The sequence below is a fragment of the Passer domesticus genome, chromosome 4, assembly GCF_036417665.1.
Source record: "Passer domesticus isolate bPasDom1 chromosome 4, bPasDom1.hap1, whole genome shotgun sequence".
NCBI lineage: Eukaryota > Metazoa > Chordata > Aves > Passeriformes > Passeridae > Passer > Passer domesticus.
Genome location: NC_087477.1, coordinates 70,890,517 through 70,906,169, shown reverse-complemented (window position 1 = coordinate 70,906,169; position 15,653 = coordinate 70,890,517). Strand labels below are relative to the sequence as shown.

The 15,653-nt window shown below is 42.5% G+C and overlaps 1 protein-coding gene across 4 annotated transcripts in view; it reads right to left on the bottom strand.

Annotated features, from left to right (window-relative positions):
* SLC2A9 (solute carrier family 2 member 9) overlaps positions 1 to 15,653 on the bottom strand; it is a 99,540-nt gene that overhangs the window by 75,334 nt on the left and 8,553 nt on the right. Inside the window, exons 3-5 of one of the 4 annotated variants that reach the window (XM_064418647.1) lie at positions 9,825 to 9,914; positions 5,524 to 5,609; positions 60 to 158 (exon numbers count right to left, since the gene is read on the bottom strand). In XM_064418647.1, the coding sequence (XP_064274717.1) occupies positions 60 to 158; positions 5,524 to 5,586 (162 nt within the window). In that variant the 5' untranslated portion in view covers positions 5,587 to 5,609; positions 9,825 to 9,914. Of the gene's footprint in view, positions 1 to 59; positions 159 to 3,704; positions 3,829 to 5,523; positions 5,610 to 6,120; positions 6,266 to 9,824; positions 9,915 to 15,653 lie in introns of those variants that run through there. The other 3 variants (XM_064418646.1, XM_064418648.1, XM_064418645.1) reach the window with 3 other exon arrangements.

The following is a 15,653-nucleotide window of genomic DNA, read 5'->3' as shown; positions in this document are numbered from 1 at the left end:
AATAGTTGGACAAGGCTGCCCTCTACTGCTTTCAAATTCCGCTTTGGTCAGTCACTTACCCCTGCGGGAGCGTTCACCACCGACAGATTGTAACCGTAAAGAAAAGACGACCCAAAAGCACCAGTTAAGGAGGCTACAATAAGACTCCCAGACCAATTCTGAAAAACAAAGAAAAGATACAGCCATTGTTGATACACTCAAAATTAATATACCTCAGGTTTTAAACACTCCTTAGCTATCTTGCATGGCTCGTGCAGGCAGATGTCCTTGCTGCAGAACAGCCTAAAACACTTCCCCTTGCTCATTTTGAGAAATGTTACATTTGAAGTGACAGCACGTCACTTAACATCTATGGAGGCATAAGTGAACATTTGAACTCTTTTCAACCTCACAGAGTTCTGCTGCAAGTGTTCTAGCAGCTCCCACACCAAAAAGTAAAATGCTGGGGAAGCATAATCTCAGCAAAGGAAACTGTTGACAGTATTTCACTAACACAGTGAAGTAAGGCACAGCATATATGTGATACAACAGGTCTGTGTGTAGATTCGACTTGGCTGAAAACTCATGAAGCGGTGTGCACACCCCCCGCCCCCGCCCAAAAGGATTGGTGAAATTGTGACCAAAAACATCAAAATGATGCCTACAAACTAGGCATTTTGTAATCCGAATGCAAGTTTCCAACAGTAACTTGCTGCCACACACACTCTCCGGTGCCCTTTTTCCCAGTGGCACACCTGTACTTCTGCCTCCTCAGGGCTCCTCCCCTCATCCTCCTCACACTCTTTTTAGCCCAAATCTGCAATTTCTGCTTCCACATCAGCTGTTGAATAAAAGGTAGAGCTGCTTTGATTTGAGAGATTTTGCATTTGCATTCCTTTCCAACTTCCCCAGTATTACTTTCTGGCATTCACTTCTGCTGGATCACAGAATATGGCAGAAGAGACCATTCCCAGCCATTCCCAAGAGACATTGAAGTAAGTGTTTGGGTGGCTGGTCAATTGCAAATGTCATTGTGTAGATAATGAAAGACAACTCTGAATGTGTTGAAATGGATGTATTTTTAATGTGTTTTCAATTTAAAAAACCAGCTATGATAAGAATATAGAATTTCAGGCACAGCTCACTGCTCTTTATGCCCAGCCTCCTCACTCACTGAAGCCTCAATCCTTCCAAAAGGAGGAAGACCTGCTTAAGCAGGCCTAAGAAACTCAGCTTCAGTTATATCACTGACCACACCAGATTAGTGAGTGAATACATTCTGTCAGCTGCACAGAGTTGTGTGTTCCCTTTGGAAAATGCAGGTCCTGAGCATGAAGGAGTTTGTGTAGCTGACACACGGCTCAGCTGCAGTGACAGGGGACTGGAACGAGCTCCACCAGCCTTGTGGGCACAGCAGGGCAGGTGAACACGCCGTGGCTTTGGCATGTGCCAGAGCTCCTGTGCCACACTGCTGTCACGGGCTCTGTGACCTGTGCAGGAGGGATGAGATGCCCAGGTGCCAGGGTGGGGAGCAGGGTGTGCAATCAGCACATGTGGGGTCTGCCACGCTCGTATCTGCCAACTCTGAGCATTCAAAATGCACTCTGCAGGACGGCTGAGTGTTTTTAACTTCTTCCACATGATGTGGGAACCTTTTAAGAGATTACACAGTTCATTAACCAGCCTGCTTTTGGTCAGGTCAGGAGGAAGTGTGCAGGGGGTGAAAAGCCTTGTGTATGAAATATATCCCGTTGAGATCATTACATAAGCCAAACACAATTTATTGATATTAGCCAGCTTCTTAAAATGAGCCTGCCCCACACACACTCAGAATTTGCACCATTACTTTGTTAACAAAATGTAGAAACTTGACATAAGGCTTTATTTAACTTCTGATGATAACACCTCATATTGGGTGCTCATTATTTCTCTGCTATGCACAAACATTCCTGCACTTAGAAGAAATTGCTACTACTCTGAATGAATGATGTTGGGGAAAATATTTCTGGTGGTCTACCAGGCTGCTCCCAAAGGGTTCACAAACAGTGAGTTCCCAAGTGTTACGCAGTAATCTTGATGAACTGTTTCTAAAGGGCTCTACTTCAACAACATTAGACACATCAGAAAAATCCTGCAATCAAAATTATTTGGAACATATAGCCTAATGGTTATTAAAAACATCAATGAATGCACAAAAATTTCAGTACAGGCAAATTATATGCATGTGAGGCTAAGTGGAAGATACTGCAGGGCAAATCATAGAAGTGCTTAGAAAATCTCACACTGTGATAACTGGGTTTAGAAACTTATTCAATACCATGGAGTTTTTAGGTATACAGGCTGCTGCAGAAAACTTCAGACTCACTCAGTTCAGAGGTTTTGGAACTTGGAACATGGACTTCAACTTCTCCATGTCCTGTCTCTTAATTCACTATTTTAAATATTTGCTCAGGTTTCAGCAACACCAGATAAAGACAAAAGCACAATGAGGCAAGAATGCAAAAAAAAAAAAAATCAAACTGTTGCTCAAAAAAAAATTTACCCTGTGGCAACATTAGTAAAAGGACAGGAAAGATAAACACAACCCCCAGTGTCTTTTAAAATGGCCAGGAAACAAGAAGGCGACCACGCCTCCTTCATAGGTGTTCCTTGGCTTCACGGCCATGCGTGTGCTCATGCGTCGCTGCTGCCAGCCCAGGGGCAGGAGCGTGTCACCATCACCACAGCAATGAGTTCAGCCAGGAGAGCTGCATGGCAGTCACAGCAAAGACCTGCAGATACCCGAGGACTGCTTACTTGTGAAAGCCCACATTTTTGGTCTAATCACAGATCCTAGTGCATTGTGGTCTACAGATGCTTTTCTCAGCTCCAGTCCTTGTTCAGTGAGTAGTGAAATATTTGCGCTGGCTACCATGAATCTCAATTTTCTCTTTTTTTTTTTTTTTTTTTTTTTCATTTACTCCATGACAGTTTGCACTTCAGTTTTCAAAACACAGTTTAGAGTATTGTACCTTGGTTAGTTATAGCCCCCTCCTCAGACTAAAATTAAGCACAATTGTTAGTGGTAAACATTGCATGCATGCATAAGGAAGTTTAATATTTTTAAATAGATATTGCTAATTGGCACAGGAAAGCTGGACTCTGGAGCACCGTGCTGGGGAGTCCCAGGTCCGGCAGGTGCCCGAGCTCCCGGTCCCTCCGGCAGCTCTGCCCTCGGGGCTGCGGGCGATGAATGGAAACCTCCGTCCCTTTCTCCCTGGCTCTGCCCTTGCCCTGAGAGCTTCTCAACAGGATGGTCCTGGGCAGCAGCGAGGAAGCAGCAGCAGAGCCCTCGCCTTGCCCAGCCCTCGCCGGCCGGCGCTTCCCCCGCTGCCGCGGTTGCCCCCGGCCCGGCACGCACCGGCCCGCGCTGACCCCGCCCGCGCTCGGGGCCCCGGCTCGGCGGTGCGGAGTGTTCAGCTCTGCCCGCCGGCCTCCCTGCACCGGCACAACTTCCCGAGCGGGGAAGGGCTGCGCAACCCGAGCTCCTCCCGGCTCTCGGGGAAGCCTCCGGCTCCCTCAGCCTCCGCGCACCATCCTCCCCACCCCGCCAGAGAGGATCGCAATCACCCCCTCTCCCGTTAATCCTCCCCGAGGCTGGGCATCACAGGCCGAGCTTCCGCGCCGCTCCGCGCTCAGGGCTGCGGGCATTCCCGCAGCACGGAAAGCTGCCCCGCGTTACTTACGCCCCGGCGGGCGCGGCCGCCGCTCCCCGCTCCCCGCTTCACCAGCGCGTCCGCCTCGGGCTCCGCCGCTCCGTCCATGCCGCCGCCGCTCGGGCGCAACGGCCGCGCATCTCCGCGGGCAGCGGGCGCGGCCGCGGGGGGCGCGGGGGGGCCGCGCCGGCGCTCGGGGGCGTCCGGGGCCGCTGCAGCCCTGCTCCTGTCCCTGCCCCTGTCCCTGCCCCTGCTCCTGTCCCTGCCCCTGCTCCTGTCCCTGCCCCTGTCCCTGCCCCTGCCCCTGCCCCTGCCCCTGCCTCTGCCCCTGTACCTGCCCCTGCTCCTGCTCCTGTCCCTGCCCCTGCTCCTGCTCCCGTCCCTGTCCCTGCTCCCGTCCCTGTCCCTGCTCCTGTCGCTGTCCCTGTCCCTGTCCCGGTCCCTGCTCCTGCCCCTGCCCCTGCCCCTGCCCCTGTTCCTGCTCCTGTCCCTGCTCCCGTCCCTGTTCCTGTCCCTGTCGCTGTCCCTGTCCCGGTCCCGGTCCCTGTCCCGGCCGCGGGAGGAGGCGGCTCTCGGGAGGAGACAGAGCCGGTGCCCGGGGCTGCGGGCAGGACTCGAGCGATGGGGAACACGAGCTCACTCTGTGCGTGCTCGCACATAACTTAGAGAGGGTGCCCGCCCGCCGCCGTGCCTGGGGCTGCCCGGCAGGCCCCGTCCCTCCGCGGGGATTTGCCCAGCAGAGCACGTCGGGCAGGGGACTGTCACGACTCGGTGCCCATCGCGGCCCCGCCGCCGAGTGGCAGTGGGGCTGGGGGACCACGGCTTGCAGGGGCCCCTGCCGCCGTCCCGAGTGGAGATCCGGGCAGCCTTTCTGTGAGCAAGACTCTAGACTAAGGTGGGGAAGACTTCCCGTGCTGCCGAGGCTGGAAAGTGAGGGTACCACAAGACTTGCGGCCAATTAAGATGTTAAGGATGCTTCCACAGCCTTAGGAGGTTTAGATCTGACACGCCACACTACTGCTGTGTTAAGGATGGGGATTAGACATGCCACCTGGGGAAGATAAAAGCTTTCAGCTATTATATTTGAAGGTACTTACTTGCAAACACAGAATTTTGAACTGCTAAGAGTTAAATGACACCTTCTACTTGGCAATGATGAGTATTAAGTGCATCTGGGAATTGTCCCCAAGTGACTGTAGCTGATATTGGTGTAAATCTGAGCTGTTTTCACTTCTGATATGTTACATGCCTCAGAACTATCTTAGAGCTCTCAGAGTCATAGTAAGTAATGCCACTGAGCAATACAGGCTGGAAAACAGTTTATGATGCAGCAGCTTCGAGTTGTTATTGGCTCAAATCAAGATGACTGGTGTTTGAATAGGAAGCCAGAGGACACTCATGAGTGTGTGCAATTATTGTACATGTTGATAGAGGATCTGGACAACATTTACCATCCCTTTGAATTGTTGTAAGAGTAAAAAAAAAAAAATAAAAAGTCAAGTTAAGAGAATCAAGCCACCAGAATATATAGAGTGTATTTGAGATGAATAAGACACCTGTATTTTGTTTTGTTTCATGTTAAATGGGTGCAAGTAGTTCAGTTCATACTCAAATACAAATGCCATGGCTACGTGTGATTAATATGTGCATAATTTCTCATCTTAACACACTCCCAATTTTTGACCCTTTCCAATCACTGTTGTTTAGTTACAGAAACTAAACATATGCTACTCAAAAAAAGAGTAAGTATTCATATAGGTTCCAAATAATTATTTTATAATTATTTTCTACCTCCAGTCAATAAATAACAAACAAATGCCTTGACAGAAATTTTGATGAATTCACTCACCACTTTTTTCTTTACTGCTTTATTTTCTTTCCTCATGCTGTTGCTTTGCTGTTTGCTCTCCATTCTGTTACCTTGTGAAATAATAGCTGAGGGAGGAAAAGAAGAGAAATTATGCTACTGTTCAGGAGGGAAAAAAGATACAGGCTCTTTAGTAGATATGCTGTCTCTATTAGAGTAGGAGCATCAGACCCACTGCAACTACAAAAGAAGTTTAGTCAGTCAGGTGGAACTACATTATTATGGCTGGATTCCAGCCAGGGCGTTGGATTAATTGTTGGTGTGATTCTAAAGATTATTAGACCTATACTAGTTAGGTCATTGCACATTTGTAAAGGAAGAGTCCATTTATTTACTGTTCTGTCAAGCAAATGTTTGCCTGTACGCCACCATATGTACTTAAATAATGTTAAAGAGCATTTTAATCTTAATTTATGAAGAAACTAAACTGGTTTCAGAGACAGTCTGATATTTACATGGTGCTTCATTGTATGATCTTGGGCAGTCTGCCAGTTTGTTCAATTAATTTGGAACATGGATTAGTGTGTTATTCTGCTTCAACATCTTGAGATGAGAGTGCCTTTCAAGACTTTTGCTTACGTGGCCATTATGGTAGTGATAGATCCAGTCCTGAATACAAGTTGTCTTACAGACAGGAGTCTACAAGACAGTGAGCCATGAGGCATGGGCAGTAACAGGCAGTTTGGTGAAGTAGCACACTGGATTGTTGAGGCCATCACACTTACAAGAGGGTTTTAGGATGGAATCATTTCTGTGAGACATTGACCATTATACCAGATGGTTCCAAGCAACCAGTCTGAGCTTTTAAGTAAGAGAAACCAGAGAGGTAGCAACATCCTAGAAGCATTAAAGCCAGAAAAGTGAAGTTCTTCCCTCTCTCTTTACCAGTGCAGTCAATACTAACAACCTGCAAACAACTCCTTTTCCTCTTCTTCAAGGGACCTTAGTCAATTCCCTCTAAACTGTTCTTCAAAAAGGGGTTTCAGGGAAATGTATTTCACTTTATAGGAGAGAGGCTTAGTCTCATCAAACAGTTCTCCTGTCCCATGCTACATTGAACAAGTATATGAAAAATAACGTCGTGGCCTGTTCACTGAAGGTCCCACATCCCATACAGATTTCATATATGGATAATTTAGATAATTAAATTAATGAAGGTTCTGGCAGAGCACAAACAAAGCATCATCAAACTGGAATTCAAGAGCTGACAAGATAAAGAGTATATGGGTCATAGCACTGAAACACAAACAGCAAAATTGGAAACAATCTGCTAAACATCTAAGGAGACACAACCTCACAGCTAAGCCACTAGCAGGGATAACTTGTGTCTGCCTTCCCTCACTAAACTTATTTTTATGAGGCTGAATTTTTTTCAGAACATCTTGAAAACATTTTAAGATATGTTTGTTGTGTCTGGAAAGTTTAATTGCTAGCAATGCACCATCAGCTGAAGTGTTGAGCTTGAGCTATCCTTCCTATATTTCAGGTAACTCTCTTTTACTTTGTTAAGGTATCAGCTGACTGTAGCAAAAGGAATGTTACCATATCCACAACAGACATTCTAGTTAATGCAAAAAATAAGAAATTAGAGTTTGAAAAAATCTAAGGAAGAGATGATCCACTTAGGGGAATGAAAAGCTCATATTTGCTCTGATGCTGTTGTTTATTGCTTACTGAAAAAATTCAGTAGATAATGTGAAAAAGTATTCCTTCCCTCTGAAGTTCATATTGCTAGTATCAGGTAAAGTTGCTGAAGTTGTCAATCCAAAGATATTAATTCGTTATTTTTCTTTGTCATAGCAGATTAGATTTTTCTGTTCCATGGCTTGTACAGTTAGTCAGGAGGTGACTCACAAATCAGGAAAGGCTCATTTATGTCAGGCCCAGGGCATCTTCCATTTCAGCTACAGTTTCCTTATCTATTTATCCAACAGTTTATTTGGTGATGTATGGGTTGAGTTCACTGGTAGGACGTGGAATCCAGCTGAGTCCTGTGAATTGTTAGCTTTGGCAAGGAAGGCTCAGCAGCTCACAAAAAAGGAACATTATGACTGGCGCAGCAAACTGACTTGGGAGAGGTATGAATAAACCTACTGTAATCCAGGTTTCATTTTGAACTTCTATTGAACATTCAACTTTCACTTACTGACTGCAAGTCAGGAAAAATAAAAGCTGTTAGAAAGCTGTTCAGAAAAAGCAAATATGCAAAGGGAGCAGTTCAGGTGGACTAAGATTCTAAACGGCCATATTTGCTAAGTTAGATGATGAAATCACCAAGGAGATGATCACCTCAGAAAAGCTGAGTTAAAGGACACAGATGTTAAAAAACCAACAAAACCAAGCCAGACTAAGAAGTGTATAAAACCTGGCTTGGATCAATTATAGTTGTCCAGTCTGAGCACAAGGCTCAGTAGCCATTGAGGGCCCATTTGCCATCTTCATCAGATGAGCTTGGACCAACACCAAGGCCCTGGTCACCCCACCCAATGCAAAACACAAACAAGCTTCAGGCAGTTTATCTGTGATATCAAAGATTCTCCTGTCACAAATTCCTCATGATGGGCATGCACAGTTTCCCTTTCTGTCTCCCAAGTACAATCTCGATGGAAAAATAATGTCTGTGGCAACATTGCACCACTATGGACAGGAGAAATGTGGAAGAGCAGCCTCCAGCTGACAAAACTCACATGTAATTATAAACTAGTATGACCTCTAGTATGATGGAAAGGGCTTTATACCCCTCAGGACACATCTCTCTCAACTGTAGCACAATATAGTTTTCTTTCTTTTAAAAGCAGAAAAAAGCACCAAGAGAGACAGCACCACAGAAAGGTGTGAATGGCAAAGCTTTGGAAAATACTGGTGTAAAAATAACCCAAACAGACTCAGTAAATCTCATTGTCCATGATAGACTGACATCTAATAATTTTTGCCTTTGGGAGGCAAAATTGCCCACCTTAATTACTTTGGTTTGCTATGCTTTGTACTGGAAATAAGTCCATGTTTCAAAATACCTTTTTTGTTTTGGTTTGGTTTTGTTTTTTTTTTTTTTTTTTTTTTTTAATTTTTTTTGTTTTGTTTTTTTTTTTTTTTATTATTATTCAGCTCTAAAACTCTGGCAAAAGAGCATGGAGGAGAAAAGTTTTGCATCTCACTCTTATTCCATAGCTTGTGTGCTGCTATCTTTTTTCTACTCAGCTATAGCAGAAGTTTTCTATGGCTGAGTGCTTGTGCCTTTCAGAAATGGAGCTGTTCTTGCAGTGTAAGACATGCAAGCTGAGGACTTGCCTGTGCTTCACGACAGATGCCTCTGCCCCTGGTTTGTGGTGTGTACTACAATGAATGTTCTCCTCTCCCTGTTACCATAAATCACACATACGCACTCACATAGAAGAAATCCACCATCGATTAATTAAAGGATTGATTAATTAGAGCATCCAAGGTGAAGAACAAGAACACATTCTGAGTGTCTGTGTCCCCAAAGCAGTAACAGACTATTAGATCCTGGTATGTGACATAACTACCTGGTTAAAAAAGGTACAATGGAACTCCATTAAAAACTGAAGGGATTGTTTTCTTCTCAAGAAAAGATCTAGTCTGACTCTAGTGATACTGTACAAGTCAATGTTTCCTGTATTGTTTATGAAAACTATCTAGGAGTCTCAGCATTAGAATAACATTGACGGAATCAGATGGAGTATGACTTTAATTAGACACAGAGCATTCCTATGGTGCTGAACTATTTAGAAAAGGTTATTCTCAAATACTGTAGACACCTCAGCTCCCAGAAATATGTGCCTCGTAAGTAATTAGTTAATTGAGTGGGGAAAAAAAATGTATTTTTTTCCCGTACCTGGAGTATCCATCCTAAAGTGCCTTTGCAAAATGATGAATTATTATATTTGCATTTCAATACTTCGTACAAGTCACAATCTGATCTCTTATACTGAGTAGTAGAGAGATTGAGTTTCTATCTCAAAGTGAAGTGTTTTGTTGTGGGTTGTTGTTGAGTTTTGAGTGGATTTTATTCCAAAAATCTGGTGAAAATTAAAGCTATTTATCATAGAAATGTGTTACACTAGGAGAGGAAGACAGATTTCAGAGTTAATGACTAGTTACGTAGAAGCTGAGTACTTGGATAGCATAGGAAATTATTTGTTTATGAATTTCAAAACATTGGTTTATACCAAGATAAATCTATTCTTCCCTCTCCAAGTCAACCCCTTGAGAACATTGTTAGATTTGCTGCAAGGTGTTAAGTCCAATTTTTAGATGCTACTCACCACTTATCTGAAGTACTCTTCTCTTCCAGTGAAGTTCAGTGCAGCTCAGAAGCAACCCTCCTCAGAATTGCTGCTGCTGACTTCTTCTCTAAAATAGGGACAACTAAGTCATTGAGTTAAATGTAAAGCCAGATTTAACTCTTTTATACCATTTCAGAAGTAATAAATAATTAACTATAAAAACAAAGAATAGTATGACGCTTCAGCTGGAATTCATGCAATGTCTCTTTTTTGCCCAGTAGAAAACAAACTGCCTTGTATGGCTGTGACACCCTACAAGAGGTCTTTGTTTCAGATACCACAAGCCGTGAAAAAACTTTGCTTCCCGAATTTGAACCATTAGATATTTGAAATGCCTGTGCCTAAGGCTAGGACCTGCATTCTTATACTTTTACCTGATTACAAGTGGCTCCACTGAGGAACACCCACAGCATTCCACGTGCTGTAAATAGCTTTTCACAGTGGCCACTAGCTCAGCATGTGAGATGGTGTGTGGTACTTGTGAGGATTCACCCCTTTGCAAGATGATAGAAGGTACAGAATATACTGTACACCAATTAACCTCCCAGTAGTCTATAAAAAAGATTTACCTTGTCTGCTGTTCTGGCTTTCTGCCATAGAGAGGTGCTCCATATCAGTGTTAGTTTAAAAATTGAGCTAAATATAGATCAGGACAAGGGTGTAGCAGTTTTGACTTTGTTATAAATTCCTTACATCCCAAAGCTAAGAGAGATAAGAACACTCCATTGTAAAAAGGTGCTATCCTCTTTGGCTTCTCCCTGATCCCACATGTATTGCTCTCTTGTAAAATTCAAGTTACGTTAAATCAGTCTCATCAGCATTTTTCTAATGACCTTGATAGGTAATTTAGTTGGATTATTCCTAAATTTGCAGATGTTAAGGTATCCAAGATATGTTAGGTAGTGAAACCACTGTACAGAGGTGAGTTGGCTGAAACTGCAAACTCTGGCTGGGATTTGAAGTAACCTTGTTTTTGGGGAAAGTGGGATTATTGAGCATGTGGTACTTGGTTTGTATTTCAAATTGTGATTGTTCTGGCAGCTTCTACGGATCACCTCTGACCCTGTTACATAAACCTTGCTGAGGTTCTCAAAAGATATTAGCATCAGATTTTCTTCAGGTTAACAAAGACATCCTTCTCCAGTTGCAAGATGCTAATCAAAGAAAACACCATTTCTGAGCAACAGGAAAGAAATTCTCCTTAAGATCCCCTAGCATATTTTATGTAAAAGTGTCTTTAGCCTTGGAATCCAATATCTTACAATTAACAAGAAATACAGTCTTGTATTTTAGCTCTGTGTAACATGGTGGCTAAAAGAAAATAGATTTATTCTCTGGAGTGAGAATGAGGGAGCAGACAGGTGAGTTTCAAACAAACCTTCTATCTCAGCTACAAGTGAGAGATGATGCCTTCCAGACGTGCATATGTTTAATTTTCATTTCAAAATATCTGCATTTTAACTGAAACTTTTACAACTTTAAAATTAACCCAAGGTGATTACGTTATGAAAACTAAAACCAAGATGCTCTAATTCCTTGTAGCATCTGTCACTACTGGAGAGGGCTTGTTGCTCAGCATGTCCCATGACTAGCATAAGGACAGGAAAATAAACAAGAAGGGCTATAAAGCTGGTACTGCTACATTATAAAACAAGTTTTACATAGTTATGTACGCTTTGGACACACATGCATGCTCAAAGAGCATTAATTCAATCACTGAAGCCCATTCTATGATAAAACTAATCCTTTCAAACTAAAAAAACTACCTTTTTGATCCAAGTTTTCCCAAACTATAGATTCAGGTTTACTAGTTTGCCCTGTTTCATCTTGATCAAGAATACAAAGAAACCATCTCAAGGGCAACTTACACAGACATGACCAAGAAATAGCACAACCAAAACATGAACTTGTATGTCAGAAATCACCCAAGAAAGAAATCATAAGCAAAACAGAAAAATTAAAATATTACAAACAAGCCTATGTTAAAAACTTACAGACTATTCAAACAGAAGGCTGTGAAAATTTGCTGTTTGCAATGCTTTTTTTCATTGTTAGGAAGTTGGAAACACAAATGCTAGAGAAAACGTGATAAGCAGATAACTATGTGTGTGAATTCTCATTCACACATAAAGATGGATAGGTCCCTTTGGAAATGCAGGCTCAAACTGATGCTAAAATTTTGGATCTACAAAAATGTTCTGATCTAGGAAAGGAGTAGCATACAGTTTAGTTTTAAGCTAATTCCATAGGAAAATTAATAATATTCATAAATACTTTGCTAGTGAAAGAGACAAAATCTAGCTTCTCACTTAGTCAAACCACCAAAAATGGAGTTTGGTGTCTTTTTATGGCTGTATGTCATTGATGAAATGCACTGCTTCCTGCACTGCTAAAACCACAGTTTTGAGAGAAAAGCCAGGACACTGACCATTTTTATTTAGTAGTTGTTTCATTTTAAAAATCAAAAATTTCCAAATCCTTATGCTTCTATACAAGGAGATCAAACATATCTGGGGGGAACAGAACAAGAATATTGAATATTTTAAAATAGTTTTTTGTTGATTTTATATGACAGTTCATAGGATAAGCTCCAGCAAAGTATTTTCCAGCTATTTTGCAAGAAAAAGTGGTTAATAATTACTCTTTGCTGTGTTGGCCATTAGTGTTGTTTTAACCATTTTTTCTTATGTACACATGCAAGTCTGGTGTGTCATCATTCAGAAAAAATCTTATGAGCCATGAGTTTAATGGTTTTTATTATGTTAGGGTTATTTCCAACATTACCCTCCATGTAGAGTAAAGCTAGTTAAATCTTTGCAAAGTTATTACCAGTGAAATCAACCTAACATCTATGTACCATTTAGTAAATGTTGAATTAAATATTGACAAGTGAAGGCTTTTATGTTGTGAGGTCATGCCCTGAGGTAAAACCAGAGCTGCTGCTTTGTACAGGTTCACTCCAGGTGGAAAGGAAACACTTTTCAAGTAATTTGTGTTATAAAACACAAATTTGTGTTATAAAGGAGGATGATGCCACAAAATGAAGCCCTCCTAGGATGGGAAATTTAGACTCAATCCTGAAGGCAGAGTGTCCAGCATCTAAGTTCCTTTTGGTTGAACAACAAAGAATATTTCAAAATTTCTGAGACCAGTACATTTGAACAGTTTTGTTCCACTTAGGAATTGTTTATTACTTTTCAAAATCTTCAGGGAATTGGTGATCTTTTTGAAAGATCAGTTGAATTGCTAACCCTACAGACCAAGCTCTCTGTCCTGACTCAAGGATCATCCTCGTTGATATAATGACTTCTAGCCTTGGACATGACTCTTGATCTCTGTGGAGAGGAAGGGATCAAAATGCCTGTGCATGCATTGCAACCTCAGCCAGTCACGTGCTTGCTCAAGTCTTGAGTTGCAAGGCTCCAGTCCCCTGAGACCAGCAAGCACTGCTTGAGCCTGGAGTACACACATTCCTCTCAAGGCTAAATGTGCCTAAAAAGGATGCAGAACAAGCCCAGGGTAGAAATATATACTCATGTTGCTTTCTTGTGAAAGTCAGTCCTGGAAATCAAGCTAGGAAAATAAACTTTGCCAAACTTTGCCCTATCCAACATGTCCAGCTATTTTAAATAACCCCAATCCTAGCTTTGCTTCAAGATAAGTCAAACTCTTTTAGTTTGCCTAGCTGTAGTTTTAGGTTTGAAGTTTCATTTTTCTTCATCTAGGGACTAAAAATAATCAGGGATATTTGTGTAACAAATTATTCTTCTATTCTCAGATTCATGAAACCTGGCAAGTAGTTGTTCACCATTTGTTCTCTTGAAGGTTAAGAGATATTATCAAAGTATTCCCCTCTAAAAGTAGGGGTAGGAAATGTAATACAAAAATAGGCTTCAACATAGCACTACCTTAATTTGTGTAATTAAATCTTGATATGTAAATATGGTAAAACCTTGCATGTTTTGGACATATTTTTCCCCACTTTGAGGAACTGGGGAGTAAAAGAAAAATCTGGTAAGGTAGGTCCTCCCTCCTGTCTCAAGCTTTAGCTGTGATTTCCGGAGGCATTTCAATGTCTTTTGTTGTAGTTTAAAAAATGGTACAAAAAATGCTTCGTCACACTCAGTAAGTTTCAATTACATGAATGTAAAGATACGAAACTCCCTTACATTGCCAAGGCTTATGAAACACTGGAAATGCTGATGGCTGAAGTGCCTGCTTTGCATTTCAAAAGATATTGGGATCAAAGTCTGTTAGTTATTACCATTTTCAGCAGCTCATGGCAGCCAGCCCTCACCTCCCTCAGCAGAGCACGCCGAGGGACGTTCTCAGCCCTGTCCTCAGCCCAGGTAAAACTGAACTTTACCCTGAGTGTGGGCCTGACTAACTCAGACCTGCCTTGTCACTGTGGACTTGCCTGCTGGTGACAGGGCTGCATCTGCCCCTGACTTGGTGACTCAGTTCTCACCTGAGCCCCAGAGCTGCCTCAGCACCAGGGCAGGTCGGGCTTCTGGCTGAGCCTGATCACTGCTACCAGGTGACTGGAAGTCAAACAAAGAAATTGTCAAAGAAAGAGTATCAAACATGCATAAAAGGCACAATTATATCATAAATTCAGAAGCTGTGGAGTTGCAGGCAAAAAAAAAGCCCCAAAGGACTTGGAGGTGCAGGTGAGCTGTCATAACCCACCCCCTACCAAGGTGAAACCATCAGCCTTGGGAGGAGCAGGGAGGGGATGGATGAGTGTAATGCAGGGAGAGGAGCAGGATCTGAGCAGTGTGGGGTAACATTGCTGAGTCACTGTTGTTCTCTCTTTCTCTGTAATAAGTAGATCTGGACTAATAGCGAGACTCTTAAAATCTCAATTATAGAAACAGGCTCACAGTTAACAGTAAATTCTTAATAGATCTAAGGTGTGTTTCGTCTTTGACAGTAAACAATGCTTTGAGCAGTGTTTTTGTTCCATGTTTTTCTGCTCTGAAAGCCAGTCACTTGAACTGTGATGTCCAGACAGGAAGGTAGAAGATACTGCAAAAGTTTAGTACAGCGTCTTTATTTGTCAAAAGCAGGACTCTCTCAGCTGGTAGGTACTAATGACAGCAAAAGGAATTCTCCATAAAACATCATCTTTTCTTCAGTTGCAGTTGAATTATAAAACAATTTTTTCTGCAGCATACTTCCTTTTCAATCTTTGCTTAGAATGGTAAGTAATAGTTTTTAACCATCTAATTATTTAGGTGGTCTAATCATTCATGGAAATAATCATGTAAGCAGAACAGCATATTCTAGGAAGATGTTAGAAATGAAATTAATGTCACTGTAATTTTGAGTGAATAAGATATCCTTTATCTCATTTTATAGAATAGAAGGACATTGACAGAAAGCCATCATTTTGGGTCCAGACTTTCCTATGGAGAGAAAGACTAGGGCTAGAGCAGGGACCATCCCCCTGTGCTCAGCACTCTAAGGACTCACATGGAATCCTATGTTCAGTTCCACACCCCTCAGTTCAGGAAGGTCATGGAGGTGCTGGAACAAGTTCAGAGGAGGGCAAAGGAACTAATGAAGGGGCAGGAGCTACTCTTCTGAGGAGCAGCTGAGGGAACAGGGGTTGTTTAGCCTGGAGAAAAGGAGGTTCAGGAGGGACCTTATCACTCTTAGGTCTTTTCCAAAGTAAATGATTCTATGATTCTGTGATAGCCTACTCTGGAACTTCACAAGTATTCAGACAGATGCACAGCTTCTTAAGCAACACGAAATCCCCAAGTTATAAATTCGTATGACATCTTATACAGCCCAATATCCTCT